General features: G+C 39.5%; 2 protein-coding genes across 3 annotated transcripts in view; one reads left to right on the plus strand and one right to left on the minus strand.

Moving 5' to 3' along the window:
• Nucleotides 1–4,540, plus strand: part of Gfm1 (G elongation factor mitochondrial 1) — a 45,740-nt gene extending 41,200 nt beyond the window's left edge. For both annotated transcript variants that reach the window (XM_004652394.2, XM_045161397.1), the window contains exons 15-18: nucleotides 559–703; nucleotides 1,118–1,278; nucleotides 2,474–2,527; nucleotides 2,674–4,540. In XM_004652394.2, the coding sequence (XP_004652451.1) occupies nucleotides 559–703; nucleotides 1,118–1,278; nucleotides 2,474–2,527; nucleotides 2,674–2,805 (492 nt within the window). In that variant the 3' untranslated portion in view covers nucleotides 2,806–4,540. The remainder of the gene's footprint in view (nucleotides 1–558; nucleotides 704–1,117; nucleotides 1,279–2,473; nucleotides 2,528–2,673) is intronic.
• Nucleotides 4,541–8,848: 4,308 nt separating this feature from the next.
• Rarres1 (retinoic acid receptor responder 1) overlaps nucleotides 8,849–15,614 on the minus strand; it is a 55,143-nt gene continuing 48,377 nt past the window's right edge. Inside the window, exons 5-6 of the mRNA XM_045161269.1 lie at nucleotides 9,194–9,256; nucleotides 8,849–9,114 (exon numbers count right to left, since the gene is read on the minus strand). Of these exons, the coding sequence (XP_045017204.1) occupies nucleotides 8,863–9,114; nucleotides 9,194–9,256 (315 nt within the window). The 3' untranslated portion in view covers nucleotides 8,849–8,862. The remainder of the gene's footprint in view (nucleotides 9,115–9,193; nucleotides 9,257–15,614) is intronic.

Here is a 15,614-nt window from a genome sequence, read left to right on the forward strand (position 1 = left end):
TGTGCAGTTTATTCTATCGGTTATTCCTTACTGAAGCTGTCTTTTAAAACTGAATTGCATTTGGAAGAATGAAATTCCTTTTAACTTCTAGTTGGTTGTATACTATAGTGACCTGCCAATGAAGCAAAGCAGCATTGATGGGCATGTTAGTAAGATTCTGGGATATGGTTTTTTCTTAGGACATACCATAATTTTGCCTTTCCTGTTTCCTCACTATGAAATTAAAATCACACTGCCTCTGTAATGTAATTATTAGAGCTAAGTCATTCCTGACACTGAGGTTATAGACAAGTGATTATTTTATCAGCACTCTTAGCCTCCAGCTGGCCTACACCTTTAGGTAATAATATACTTCTAGGGAATTACTCACCTAGATGTCACTGTAATGAAACTTATATAGGAAAAATACTGAACTGCTTCAAAATTCTTTGAGGGATGACATAGACAGCATGTATCACAAGAACAGTACACTTCTGAACAATGAACTGATTGGGCATTGTGGCTGTTGCTCTGTAAGTGATTCTACTCATTGCAGAAGTTGTGCTCATTTGTTAATAGGGGTTTTTGGATGCCTGTGAGAAGGGCCCTCTTTCTGGTCACAAGCTCTCTGGGCTCCGATTTGTGCTGCAAGATGGAGCACATCACATGGTTGATTCCAATGAAATCTCTTTCATCCGAGCTGGAGAAGGTGCTCTTAAACAAGGTATGCTGTGTCCTCCTGGCACCCGCCAGATCTGTTTTTCCTGTTAGACCCTGAGAGATTCAGAGGGCAGTGCTGTTTTTAATCTCTACCCAGAGCACTGGGTACCACAGCCAGGGGATACAGTAACAGACAAGTATGGATCGAGTTGAAGTGAGGGTACACTACTACATTTTATTTCTTGCCAAAAGCAAAGCCTACCTTGTTCTTCTAACTTATCTGTTGCTGCTGCTACCAGACAAGTGAGTCCAGATGAAATTTTTTAAGCTTATCATTTGTGTATATACTTTTGGAATAGCCCCCATCCATCTGTCTATCCACCCATCCCTCCCTCCCATAGAGCTGTAAAGGAGAATGTTTATATTTAACTAATAAACTTAACTTTTCTTTTTTGTTTTGTTTTGCTTTTAAACCCAGCCTTGGCAAATGCCACATTATGTATTCTTGAACCTATTATGTCTGTGGAAGTTATAGCCCCAAATGAATTTCAGGGACCAGTAATTGCAGGTATTAATCGGCGCCATGGGGTCATCACAGGGCAAGATGGAATTGAGGACTATTTTACACTGTATGCAGATGTAAGTACTGTTGGTTATGTAAAAGCCTTGTGCTTATTTTTTGTTTTTATTTGGTACTGTTTGTTTGCTTGCTTGCTTTTTTTGTTTATTTATTTGAGAGCAACAGAAAGAGGCTGGTAGAGAGAATGAGAGAATGGGTGTACCAGGGCCTCCAGCCGCTGCAAACGAACTCCATACACATGTGCTACCTTGTGCATCAGGGACAACGCACGTCCTGGGGAATCAAGCATTGAACTGGGGTCCTTAGTCCTCATAGGCATGCACTTAACCACTTAAGCCATCTCTCCAGCCCTGTTTGATTGCTTTTGAGACAAGGTCTTACACTGTAGCTAATGCTTGCCTTGAACTCAGTATGTAGTCCATATTGACCTTGAACTCACCACAATCCTTTTGGTTCTGCCTTCGGATTGCTGGAATTACAGATGTGCCTTACTTTTTTTTTCTCCTTTAAAGGAAGGCAGTAAGTAAGCTTTTGCTTTTGAAAATTGTAACGCAAATTGACACATTTTGCCTTTTTAAGTTTATCGTTCCTATTTTTGTGGCAGTGTCTGTAATTTGCTTAGATCAACCCTTATGTGCAAAGGCTAAAAATCAGATTCACTGTATCTTGTCCTTCTGTGCATTTGCTATTTTCTTAGATAAAGTTATTTTTCTTTTTCATTTTAGCTTTGTTTGTATAGCCGCTTTATCATGTTATCTCTAATTAACAAGGATGGCGTTTAATTCCCTTACCTGTACCTGTCTTGATGTGATCACATTACACAGCACCCCCAACAAGACACTGCCATCAGTAAAATACCCAGAGGGCTGGTGCCACCCAGCACTACACAGCACGATTGCTTCCAGGGCTCAGTCCCCAATACCACCAAAGGGAAAATAGTATTTAGTGGAAACTCATATTAATATTATTGTAGAAAACATTTTTGAATGGTAGAAAGCAGTGTGGGGATGAGGAGGGAAGGCTATCAATGTTGTCTGCTCTGTGAACCTGAAAGATTTGTTTTCTAGATGTGTCTGTCAAAGGAGATAATTTTCAAATATGATTTCAAGTGGAATAATACACAAGTGATTTTAATTGTTTTGAACATAAAGTTGTCCATAGAAATCTAAATCTAAGGCACTAAATGGCTAATACATCCCTGTGTTTTTCTCAAATATCTCAACAAATAGTGCTGAAATATCTCTGTTTTTTTAGGTTCCTCTAAATGAGATGTTTGGTTATTCCACTGAACTTAGATCTTGCACAGAGGTAAGCAACCTTAAAATGGAATCTGAACTTCAGTATAGTACTTTTCAAAAGAACACCCTGTAAAATAATTGAGTTTGTGAAATCCTGGCTCTATATAACTTGCTAGTTGTAAACAAGTATCTCTCCTTGTTTTTCTTTTGAACTAGGGAAAGGGAGAATACACTATGGAATATTGCAGATATCAGCCGTGTTTACCATCCACACAAGATGACCTCATTAATAAGTATTTGGAAGCTACAGGTCAACTTCCTGTAAAAAAAGGAAAAGCTAAGAACTGACTTTACTTATTGAAGTCCCTATAATAGAATCTGCAAGTGATAGAAGTGAATTAAGAGTCCTGAAAAACATTTTGGAAGTCCTACTATTTTACAAATATATATATATAAAAATAATTCTATGTATATTTCAATTGTATTTGCCATTTTTATAGTTTATTGAAAGACTTAAAAGTAAAATAAGATCGTTACTGAAATGCATCTAATATTTATTTAAGGGAAGAAAGACTAATTTCAGTTTAGAATGTGTATAGATTTACTTTCCAAATTGTTAGAGTCAGGGTCTGGCTGTGTAGCTGAGGCTAGCCATACTCACGATCCTCCTGCTGAGTGCTGGAATTACGCGTGGGCAGCACCATGCCGAAGTGCCCAGTTATTTTATTTTTTTATCATGAGGATTTCCAATAGAGAAGAGTTGGGGAAACAGTATAAGAATACAGTAAACAATTTTATAACAGTCCGTTTATCAAATAATTTGCTACAGTCTGTGTCTCATACATTGTCTTAGAAGAACATGACATTGCTTGGAGTGTCAATGAGCAGGCTTTTCTGTTTAACAGTGGAATCCTTGTGATATTTCTAGATCTTCATTGGAATGTTAAATACTAGCTACATTTCTAGCTCACATCTATGGCTGATTGCCCATTTATGGCTTCTGCAAATTTATACTCTATTTAGGAGTACTGTTATTCACAGCCTTATGTTATATAAAAAATTCTTAAATACACTGTTCTTATTTGTGTTCATAGTCTGATAAAATATAATTGCTTAACCTTAAGTTTGTCCAGCCAGGCCAGATGACTGAATGAGTGCAATAGTGGCAAGTCTGTTATGGGGGAAACCAACCACTCTCTAATTGGACTGGGAAGCAAGCCTGTTTCCTGGGAGGGAATACATGTCTGTTGCTGAAAGCCTAATTTAAAGCCTATGGCAGGGGTGATCATGGGCCGAAGAAGTATAACTCCTGCTCTTGTATGGTCAAATGCCCTATAAAGTTCATTCCCATATATTAATACTTCTATCACTTTTGGTTTGAGAAGCTTCTCTTTTCAGATGGGTGGTGACTACTGGGATAACCTAAAAGGCACTGCAGTGCCAAGAAGTGACAGAGGAGTATTCAGCACTGAAACATCTCTGTCATTTCTTCCAAGGCTCAGGAACCATCGCAGAAGAGGTGGCAGGAAGAAAGTAAGAGCCAAAGGAAGGGTATGACCGCTTATGATATAGTCGGTCAGATACAAATTGCTTTTGATATCCATGACCACACAGTGCCTAGCACTACCTTCACAAGAACCTCATAATAGGAGGAAAAGATGATAACATCAAAATAAAAGAGAAACGAATTGAGAGGGGGAGAGGATATGATGGAAAGTGAATTTGTGAAGGGGAAATAGGGGGAGGGGAGAGAATTATGGTTGATTATAATTATGAAAGTTGTCAATAAATAAGTTTAAATATGTATATACATATATTATTGCTGCCCAATTGGTTCATTTACATGGTAAATGATGATTGTTGAATTTGAGTCTATTAGAATTTATCATGTATTGTATTCTTTGAAATTGTGAAAGGACAGCTGTTAAGCTTTTGTGTTCAGAAGTTAGATTTTTTCCTGCTGTCCTATCATCTTTTTTCAAATTTCTTCATCCAAAAAAAGTATGTGATGCCATATTCATATCTTAGCTTCCCTTAGTGTATTACCTGTACTAGATGATAGAAATAAATTATTTTAATTTTTTTTCGTTTTCTCTTTTCTTCTTATCTTTCAAGTCCAGCTCTTTGTTTTCTTGATTTATAGATTTTACTTTATAATTTAAGGATTCTAGGAGAAAATATTTTCATAAAATTTAGCAGTCAATTTGGCTATTAAGAATAATCAAGGCCTCAGATAGCTTAGCATTTAAGGCATTTGCATGTGAAGCCAAAGGACCCAGGTTCGATTCCCCATTACCCACATAAGCCAGATGCACAAGGTATCACATGCATCTGGAGTTCATTTGCAGGGGCTAGAGGTCCTAGCATGCCCATTCTCCCTCAAATAAACAAATTTTAAAAAAATAAACAAAATAATAAATTTGGACATGTTTGAATTTGTTGAATATTCTGGCTATAAAGTTACAGCGTCAAGAAAGATTCTATGTATCTATTATCAGCATTTCATCAGCAATGATGTCCTTCCCCCTTCCACCTGCCACAGGAAACACGCATATGAGCATAGAGGACATCCAGTGTTCCCGTCTAGCCTCCACACAGGCATGCACAGAGCCCATGCATCTGCATGCCCATGCACCACACATGCAAAAGAGTTGCCCATTTCAACTTCTAGATAGTCATATCCACTAAAATGCTTGCAGGTGGTTCCAGCATATACTCAGTGTTAAAGATCACTGAGGTCTTACTGCATGAGACCTAGGAGAGGAAATTAATGATGTCTGCAGCTCACATGTCTCATGTCATGTTGGCTCTTCAAATGATGACTGGTTTTAAAGACATCAAGTTTTCTGTGCTGGAAAGATAGCTTAAGGTACCTTAAGGTGCTTGCCTTCAAAGCCTAAGGACCCAGATTCAATTCTCCAGAACCCATGTAAGCCAGATGCACATGGTGGCATATCTTTAGTTCATTTGCAGTGGCTAGAGGCCCTGACACACCCATTCATTCCCTCTTCCTCTTGTGAATAAATAAATAAATATAAAATATAAATAAATGTTTACAAAGTCAAGTTTTCTATTTTTCCTCTCTGCTTACTCTTAGATTATAGTTTGTGAAATCAATAAAATTTAGATAGTTCTAGGGCTGAAGGGATTGCTCAGTGGTTAAGGTGCTTGACTGCAAAGTGTAAGGAGCCAGGTTTGATTCCCCAGGACCCACATAAGCCACTTGCACAAGGTGGCATATGAGTCTGGAGTTTGTTTGCAGTGGCTAGAGTCCCTTGTGTGCCCATTCTCTCTCTCAGACTCTTTCTCTCTCTCAAATACATAATTTTTTTTTAATTTAGATCTGAAATTTAGTATTTATTTTAATGTTTCTCAAATATTTATTAGTCTTAAGTTTGGCAGCCCAGGAAGGAGTAAATTATGACGTGTTGGAATGTGTTCCTTGTAGAAGATGGTTATTTGCATTGCTAAAACTAAATTGGGAAGTAGTCTTCAGATTAATAACACAGCAATGCATCATTGAATAAGTTAACTGTTTTCACAGAAACTGTATGTAGCTTTTCTTTATTTATCCCTTTACATATGTACCAGGGAGGATATTAGGTGGCAATTATACTTTGAAAGTTAGAAAGGTCACAGGACACAGAATAAGAAGTTTCCAAACTAAGAAAAGTTAGTGTGATAAAGGGAGACCAGAGAATTATCCATCAGCTCTTAGCAGGAATAGCAGAGCCAGAATGAGATAAAGTGCCTCAGATTAACTGTCAGGGTAACGAAAAGAGGATTTAGGGAATTTAGTTTTACATTCCATGCCAAGACAGATAAAATGCTTGCTCTTTTGTTAGCTAGGGAAATCAATGTCAATAAAATCAAGTTAGCAGTGTTAAGAGTTGTGGTGTTCTAATAATGTGATTGAACAACTTTTAGTTTTAACTTTGGTGGTCTTATAGATTAGATAATTTTGTGTACTGTTTGTATGTAATTCTTCATAATCTGTCATGCTGAAATAAGCCTAAGGGTTACTTAGAATTATGGTCACATTTGTGAGCTTAACTTCACAAGTAGCAAATGCCTTCTTGAGAATAAGATCTTAGAGAAGCTGAAACACTGTAAAGGTCCTTTTCTAGTTTGTAATGTTATTAAAGAATAAAGGATACTGAGTGTGCTTTACTAATGCTCTATTTTTGTTGTGTATGTTTTCGTGTGTGTGTGAATGCAGGCAGTGCATGTGAGGAGGTCAGAACACAACTTTCACATGTCAGTCCTCATGTTCCTGCTTTGAGGCATAATCTCAATGTCTTCACTTCTACTTGCACCAGGCCCACTAGCCTCAGGACTTGTGGCAGATTCTCCTGCCTCTGACTGGAATTAGAAATGTCTTCCACTGGTGTCTGGTTGTTTTTCTAGGGGTGATGGAGTTCCAAGCTCAAGTACTCACGCTTGCATAACAAGCATTTTACCCAGTGAGTCATTTCCCTAGCCCCATCCTGGGACCTATTTTCAAAGATCCTTTAGGGAACTTCAACTAGAAGAATTTCGCTTTATTTTGGTTGTTTTTTTTTTTTTTTTTTTGAGAGAGAGGCAAAGAGAGTGAGGGGGGAGGGAGGAGGAGAGAGAGAATGGGTGTGTCAGGGCTTCCACCTGCTGTAAATGACCTCCACACACATGTGCCACCCTGTGCATCTGGCTTATGTGGGTCCTAGGGAATTGGACCTGGGTCCTTGGCTTCACAGGCAAGTGTCTTAAACCACTAAGCCATCACTCCAGCCCAGCAGTGTTGTTGTAAATAGAAAAATAAATAATTTGATCTGTTTTTAATTTTGTAAGAATCCCTGTCTAAATTCTTTTTAAGCTTTTCCAGTGATCTAACAGTGCAGATGAAATCATAGCCGCCACCTGTGTAGTTACTTTTGTCTTCCAGAGAAACTATATGGAGCAGTACACTGTGTATGGAAGTTTTGAGGTAACAACAGCAAGGCACTGTAGCATTGCTAAACTGGGGTGTTGGGTATCTTATAGTAACTGCATTTTTAGCCTTCAGTATTTTCAACTCAGGATGGGCTTAATGTGACATCACCCCACTAAAAGTCAGGGCACATCAGTGTACTATTTAAAGATTTATGCTCCCTAGTCCATTCCTGGTCAAGGGACACTGACATATGTGTTTCGTGACATTATAATTTTGAGAGGCAAATGATGGCAGCATTTCCTGGATCAATTTTTCCTGCTTTGAAAAGGTACGTCACTGAAATGGATTATGGTACATAGACTGTTGGCTTTTATAGACTCCTTGGGCCAAAGCTGGGTCCAGCCTGTCTTATAAATAAAACTTGTAAAGGTGGACTACCCTTTCAGTTGCATTGGTATTTCCCTTAATGCCATATGCAGAAGCTTTGTGATGTGAGACTCGATTGTCTGTGGGAACTCAGCACAGTGTAAAATTTAATTCTGGCTCAGCACAAATTTTGTCTATCCATACAAAGGTTTACAAGCATGTCTTAATTTTTAGAAATACTTATTTTAAAGTTAATATCAAGGTAAAAAGGAATACTTGCTTAAAATAATAAAATATAGTAAAATTCCTTAAAACAGTAATTTGCTACAACTTACTTTCCTTAGGTATGTTTGTTGACATAGTAAGTAGGAACAATTTCTCAATAAAATTAGCTATAATATGTTCAGGATAATGAGAAATAAAAATTCAGAGCCCAGCCCCCCCCCTTTTTTATTTTAGAAAGAGAGAATTGGGCCTCAGCCATTGCAGTTAAACTCTAGACACTTGCAACCTTGCACTTACCTCATCTTTGTGCATCTTCTGGCTTACCTGGGATCTGGGGAGTCGAACATAGGTTCTTAGGCTTCGCAGGCAAGTGCCTTAACTGCTAAGCCATGTATCCAGTCCCAGTCCCTTTTTTGATTTGAACAGCAGTTCCTGGTTTATCTGCAGCATGAACTGATTGATGGATTTTACAGGTCAGGATGGAAATTCTAAGGACCATGCGTGGACTGCTCAGCCTTGGACAATTTGACATCCACATACTCAGCTGAACACATATAATTGAAAAACAGCTATCACATATTGAATCCCAGGCTTTCTTATGTTACTGCAATGCCTAGACCTTTGTGCTCATGCTATAGTCGTGACCTTGTCTAATAGAGTCATTTTGTCTAGAATATAGACATTAGTCACATAGTCATTTTGTCTAGAATATATACATACACAGACACACACACACAGGGTTACTCTGTGTTGTCATATATACACAAGCAGATCTTTTCCTTTTTAAAGCTTTTATTTTTATTTGAAAGCAAAGAAGAGCTGAGTGGAAGTGAGGGATAGAATGGGCACGCCAGGACCTCCAGTCACTGAAGATAAATTCCAGATGCATGTGTATACCCTTGTGCTTATGTGAGTCCTGGGGAATCAAACCTGGGTCCCTTGGCTTTGAAGGCAAGCGCTTTAACTGCTAAGCCATATCTCCAGCCCCAAACCTTTTTTTTTTTTCTTTTAGAAGTTACTAAGTTTGTTGTTGGTGGCATAGCTGATCCTTCCTCAGTTCCAGAAGCTTCTGGAGCTTGTAGCTCTTGACAATGATACTTCACTTTCAGTGGTTTGCCAGGGTACCAGACCAAGTGAATACGACAAGGAATGATTTCCTAGAAAGTAAAGTTCTAAATATTACAACCTGTAAAAACTGAAGGTAAAAACAATTAGACATGCAATTTTATATTTTACCTGTGTTGAGAATTCATGAAGTAGAGCAGTATAATCAAAATCAATTGCACCATCATTAGTTTTCTACAGGAAGAAAATAAGTGTTAAAATAATGCATACTATGGTTGCATTATATGTGTTCAGAATTTGGAAGCCTGAGCCCTACATGTTCTTATGGGAGGTGCCACAGCTCTCCTGCTGCATGTTAGATTGCAGCCTCACTTTGATAGCATTCTGCTTCAACTAGAAGTGGATTCTTCTTTTGGTTTTATCACTCAGTTCTATGGCTGGATATCTTATACCTTTTCTCTCTGATATTTATAGTTTGTTTAGGGAGGCTGAAGTCAGTGAAAATAGGGATAACCTGTCAGCAACCTTAGAATCTAAAGTCTGTAAAGCACTTCTAATTGTTAGCCCTACAATACTAGGCAGATAAACAAGATTAGGGGAAAGGCTATGTGCTAGGCACTTGATACCTATACCTGTGTGATTCTCCTGTGCATCTCACAAGCTGATTTGACTGGAGAGGTGAGTTGAGGTACACAGCTAGCATGTGACAAATGGCAGACCCAGACCTGCCTAACCCCACAGTGTACATTCATATGACATGAAGCTCTGCTGTAATGTTTCTACTGCCTGGCATTAGCTAATTTGATAGATGCTTTGGAAGGCAATAATTGTCCTCACTTCTTTTTCTGATTTCTGTAAATTTTGTTAGTAACTACATCCGTTTTCTATTTTCTTCTTAATATTTCCTTATTTTGTTATATGTTAGGGTGATTTCTCTTTAATAATATTTTTTAACCCAGTTTGAGATATACTTTTAGCTGTATACCAGGTTTTCAATGGGACTCCTAAAGAATTTTTTTTTTTTTTTAATTTATTTGAGAGCGACAGACACAGAGAGAAAGACAGATAGAGGGAGAGAGAATGGGCGCGCCAGGGCTTCCAGCCTCTGCAAACGAACTCCAGACGCGTGCGCCCCCTTGTGCATCTGGCTAATGTGGGACCTGGGGAACCGAGCCTGGAACCGGGGTCCTTAGGCTTCACAGGCAAGCGCTTAACCGCTAGGCCATCTCTCCAGCCCGCCTAAAGAATTTTAAAAAGCAAAATGAGCCAAAAATAACTTGATGTTGGCTTTTGTCTTCTCTTTTTCCACATGGTAGAGATCTTCACAAGCCAGGAAATGTGTAATAAGTGAGGATGTGATGACCTGGCAGGAGTGAAGACATCCTAGAAGCAGTTATGCTATCAGACTTGAAACAATGGACCCCCAATAAATGACTTTTCCCAGGAGTCTTTTGCTAGAAGAAAAGGCAGAGGCCCTGATAGCAGCTAGAAAGGGAGAGCTTGTCTCCTAGAAAGAGATTTTGTTCATTATAACAGCTTACATCTTACAGGGGAGGCTGAAGCCCAGATAGTTTAATGTGTTTATTTGAGAGAGAGAAGAGAGAGAGAGTGAGTGTGTGTGTGTGTGTGTGTGTACTTCCACACCATGGTCACTGCAAATTAATGCCAGGCTCTTGTACCACTTTTTGCATCCAGCTCTATTTGGGTGACTGAGGAGCTGAACCCAAGGCAGGCAAGTTTTGCAAGCAAGTACCTGTAACCACTAAGCCATCCTTTGCCCTGTTAATTCAAATTTAAACTTCTATATGGACCCTGAAAATGCACTAGTTGGAGGTGGATCACTGGACCTTTTTGTTCCTCTTTCCAGTGTGGCCACATTGAATAAGCTACCTTTTTCTCCTTTTCACTATTGTGTTTTTAATTCAGCTATTGTGGATGGGTATCCACACCTAACATGTTATGACTTATGAGGACCCAGGCTGTGAGCCTAAAACCTCCCATAACAAGGATGTGCTGCAGGAAGAAGATACAAGAAGGTGATGAGTCAGAAGTAGACTTGACTACCTATTGTGTGGTACCTTTCTTACATTGTTTGGTGGGCTTCTCTCCTGCCTGGCAGTATACATGAATGTTCAAATGTTTAGGGCATAAGCCTTCAAGTAAGAGAATTGTCAGAGAAAATTTAGTGTCTCCTTTACAAGAGTTACCTGAGCTTTCAGTAACAGCCCTTTACAAGCAGTGTATGCAACCAACCAGGATTAGAAAACTTTTTTTTTTTTTCACAAATTGTACTGGAAATGTAGGGACATTCGTCTCGTCAATAAAAATGAACTACTTACATAGTATTTGCATTGTAAGTAGGTAATCTATAAATGATTTACAGTATACAGAAGTGTGGAGCTTATATGCAAATACTATGCAATTTTATATAAGTGACTGAAGTATTTGTTAGAACCAATTCCCAACAAATGTGAGAGGGTGACTATTACCAGTCTGAAATTATGTTAGAGGGTGTATTGGTCTTGGTTGACCTTCATTTGGTGACTCTTGATGTTGGGAAGGAAGGGTTATCTGTCCCAAGATAATCCACAGCAGCTGGCTGGTGTTGGATTAATTTAATTGTCTGAAACTTTGCTGTCTATGTGTATGTTGGCCTGTAGTCTTAAAATTCAAAAACTGAGTTTACTTACAACCCTATTTTGTATGTGCATGCATGCTCATATTGGTATGGATGTATGAATGTGTGTAGGTGTACGTGTGTGAAGGCCAGAGGTAACACTGACTGTCTTCCTCAGTTACATTCCAGCTTAGTTTTTGAAACCTGTAGCTTATTTACTCTGCAAGACTAACTTGCCAGAAAATACTAGGGATCCTCCTGTCTCTACCTCCCTAGTGCTGAGATGACCGGTACCACTGTACCTGACTGGCTTTTATATGGATATGGAGGGTCCAAACTCAGATTTAAAAAAAAAATTTTTTTTTTACAAGATGACTAAGAATGGGTACACAAGGGTCCATTGCCACTGCTAACATATTCCAGATGTACCACTTTGTGTATCTGACTTTACATGGAAATTAGGGAATCAAACCTGGGCTGTTAGGCTTTGCAAACAAATGCCTTTAACTTCTGAGCCATCTCTACAGCCCCAAACTCAGATCTTCATGATTGTATGACAAGAACTTTATGAAGTTTTTTGAGACAGAGTCTCATGTAAACTGGCCTTGAATACTATGTAACTTAGGCTGCTCTTGAACCCCTGATCTTCCTGCCACTACCTCCCAAGTTCTGGGATTATAAGTATGTGTCACCACACCTAGCTTTGAACGCAGCATTTCTGAAGGAAACTCTAGCAATCTCCAGATTTTAGACAAAGAAACAGCTTAGCTCCCACTCCAGATGACAAATGATTCTGCTATAAACAGAGTGGTTCCCATTTGTAATGCAAAAGTAATTAGTATAACACATGGGAACCCTGTACCGTTTGACCATCCTTAACAAAGTTATTGAAAGGGACCTTACATTGTTTCTTTTTTTTTAAATTTTTAAAATTTGTTTATTTGAAAGTGACAAAGAAAGAGAGAATGGTCCTGCCAGGGCCTCCAGCCACTGCAAATGAACTCCAGACACATGTGCCCCTTGTGCATCTGGCAAACGTGGGTCCTGGGGAATCAAGCCTTGAACCAGGGACTTCACAGGCAAGCGCTTAACTGCTAAGCCATCTCTCCAGCCCCTTATATCATTTCTTATATACAGATCCTTCTTCTAGGAGGAGGGGGCCTTAAAACCATCCAGAAAGCACATCACAGTGCAGAACTGCAGAAGAGGACAGCCCACCTTCCAGTCTGGTCTGCCCTCACCAGGTCAAGCTATGCCAAGGAATTCATCACTTCTAATATTCAGAAATGATCTTTTTGGCTTCATTCAAACCATCACAAATGCCAAATCCTGGTAGTCCAAGTTGATGGTGATTATTTATTTATTTTGGTAACTAATTGCTTTCATCTTCCTGGATACAGCGTGAACTCTTCTGTTTGTTCCCTTTTGCTTCAGACCCACCCTCCTACCTTCACCACCAAAGACAGCACAGACCTAAGTTGTTAATATACACTAGCAAACATTAGGGGAGGCTGGGTAGAATAGGTGGAGCAGAGAGAATTCCTGTAATGTTCTTATGACTAGTTAAGAGCTTAAGTTGGGACAAGGTGTGACAGTGACCTGCTGCTGCTCAAAGATTTAGAGAGTTTACAGAATCTAGCACTGATGATCAGAGTTTAAGCAGCAGCAGATAGTTTTGCTTCTTTTGGGTCATTCTAAAGGCTAAGCGCAGGGAATTGAAACTCGGTCCTTTTTCCCTTGATCCACTTTTCTGACAGACTTTTTTTATTGATGGATATGAGTTTATACGCTTGTACTTCCGTACCAATTATGTTAAATGGTGACTGCAAGCCAGGCTTGGTGGCTCACACCTTTAATCCCAGCACTAGGGAGGCAGAGGTATGAGAATCGCTATGAGTTTGAGGCCATCCTGAGACTACTTAATGACTTCCAGGTCAGCCTGGGCTAGAATGAAACCCTACCTCAAGTTCCCCCACCCCCCAAAAAGGAGAGTTCAACCCTGAGTATAAAGATCATAGCTCTTCCCTAACCCCCAAAGTTTTCGGGAAAGTTGAACCCCTGTGCTTCAAGCTATCTTGGATTTATCAGCCCTTCCACCCCGTTGTTGGTCTCCAGAATACTTCTCAGACCTGCTCTTCATGACTTAAAGACCATTGCTTGTTCTACCTGTTGCTTACATTGTTTCTATTACTTTACTAACGATCATGGAAATCTCTGGTGGCCACTGAACAGAAGAATTTGAAAATGTGAATATCTGCAAATTGCATAAGTAAACTTTAAAGAGAACTCTAAGCTGTGGAACTTGCAACTGGATTCCTCACTGCATCTGTGATTCAAGTTTATGGTATTTTCAAGGGCTTCCATGGATTTACCAGTCCTCATTTAATAAGCAGTAGGAGATAAATTGATTTACTTCAAGTGCCATCAAGGCAGTTGGATATTAATACTTTACTTACCTAAAAACTCAAACTTGGGGCTGGAGTGGTTAAAGCACCAGGCTTTGCAGGCAAGCACTTGTAACCACTGAGCCATTTCTCCAACCCTCAATACTGTTTCTTACCCTCACTTTGAGATGATGACTACATTTCTTTCAGTGAGAAAACCTACATGGACATCTACCCATGGGCTGTTTACTGCTTTCCCTCCAGGTGAACTATACTCTGGTCTGAGATCTAGTTACAAGTGCACAGGCTTCAATCCTTACACATTTTTTCCTCTGTCTGTACCATGACTTGTGATTTTTCCCACTTAGTGGCTTTGAACACCGTCCACACAGGCATGATTCCAGCCCAGCATGAAGACAGTTTTTTTCTAAATTTGTTTCCCTTGTGGTATTCTCAAATCAACTGATGAAAACTATTTCTAGGGGCTAGGGAAATGGTTCAAAGGTTAAAGCTGTTTGCTTGAAAAGCCTGCCAACCCAGCTTCAGTTCCTAAGCCAACCCCAAAAGCCTGATGCGAAAAGTGGCAAGAAGCCCAGGCTTGCCCCCTCAACACACACATGCAGGCACACAAGCCAAGAAAATTTTTTTGTAGGTTCAGACCCACATCCTGACTTGTCCTCAGTTCATCATTTTCTAATATGATATCAGTATCCAATCCATGAGCACACATTTTCAAGTCTACCAGAATCAAAACACAATCATCCCCTCCACTGCTGCTACCAGCAGGCCTTGCACACATCGCTGCTTCCCTGGTCCTCCTGCTTCCTCCCTCATCTCCCTAAAGTCTGCTCAACTAGGCAGCTGTAACAATTCCATGTAAGTCACATCATGTCATGCCTATTAAAAACCTTCTAAAAGAATAAAGACAACACCCTTCTGATAGCCTCCAAGGGCATTACATGAATGGATGCCCTCCACTTGCCTGCCATTTCATCTCATTTCCTAGTACAGTCCCTTTGTCTACTCTAGTCACATAGCGTCATTCCCCTTTCCAAACCCATCATCTACATTGCTGCCTCACTTTCCTCTAAAACCCTTTTACAGAGACAGTTCACTCTTAATGCCATCTAGATTCTGTTTCCGTGTCACCTTTGCTCATATTAGTTTACTATTTCATGTGTAATCAAAGACAATTCTCCATTAATGTGTCTCAGAAAAACCAAAAGTTTGGATACCTCTGCGTGGGACTAGGTAAGTGATCATTCTATCCAGGCGATCCTCTTGTTCCTGCTTTAGTTCCCTCTATTGCACTTCTCACCTTGGACACATGCTTCCTAGTTTAGTAGCTCACTGTCTTTCTTAACATCTCTCACTAGAATTATCTGTGTGAGGTCTACAGTGTTGTGTTTCTATGCTCATGGTTATACCCTCAGTTCTTAAAAAAATTCCTGGTCCATTGTAGGCACTCAAATATTTTCTGAATGAGTGGCTGGAGAGATAGCTCAGTGGTTAAGGCATTTGCCTACAATGCCTAATGACCAGGGTTTGATTTCCCAGTACCCACATAAAGCCAGATGCATGAAGTTAGGCA

This window comes from Jaculus jaculus, chromosome 11 (assembly GCF_020740685.1).
Source record: "Jaculus jaculus isolate mJacJac1 chromosome 11, mJacJac1.mat.Y.cur, whole genome shotgun sequence".
NCBI lineage: Eukaryota > Metazoa > Chordata > Mammalia > Rodentia > Dipodidae > Jaculus > Jaculus jaculus.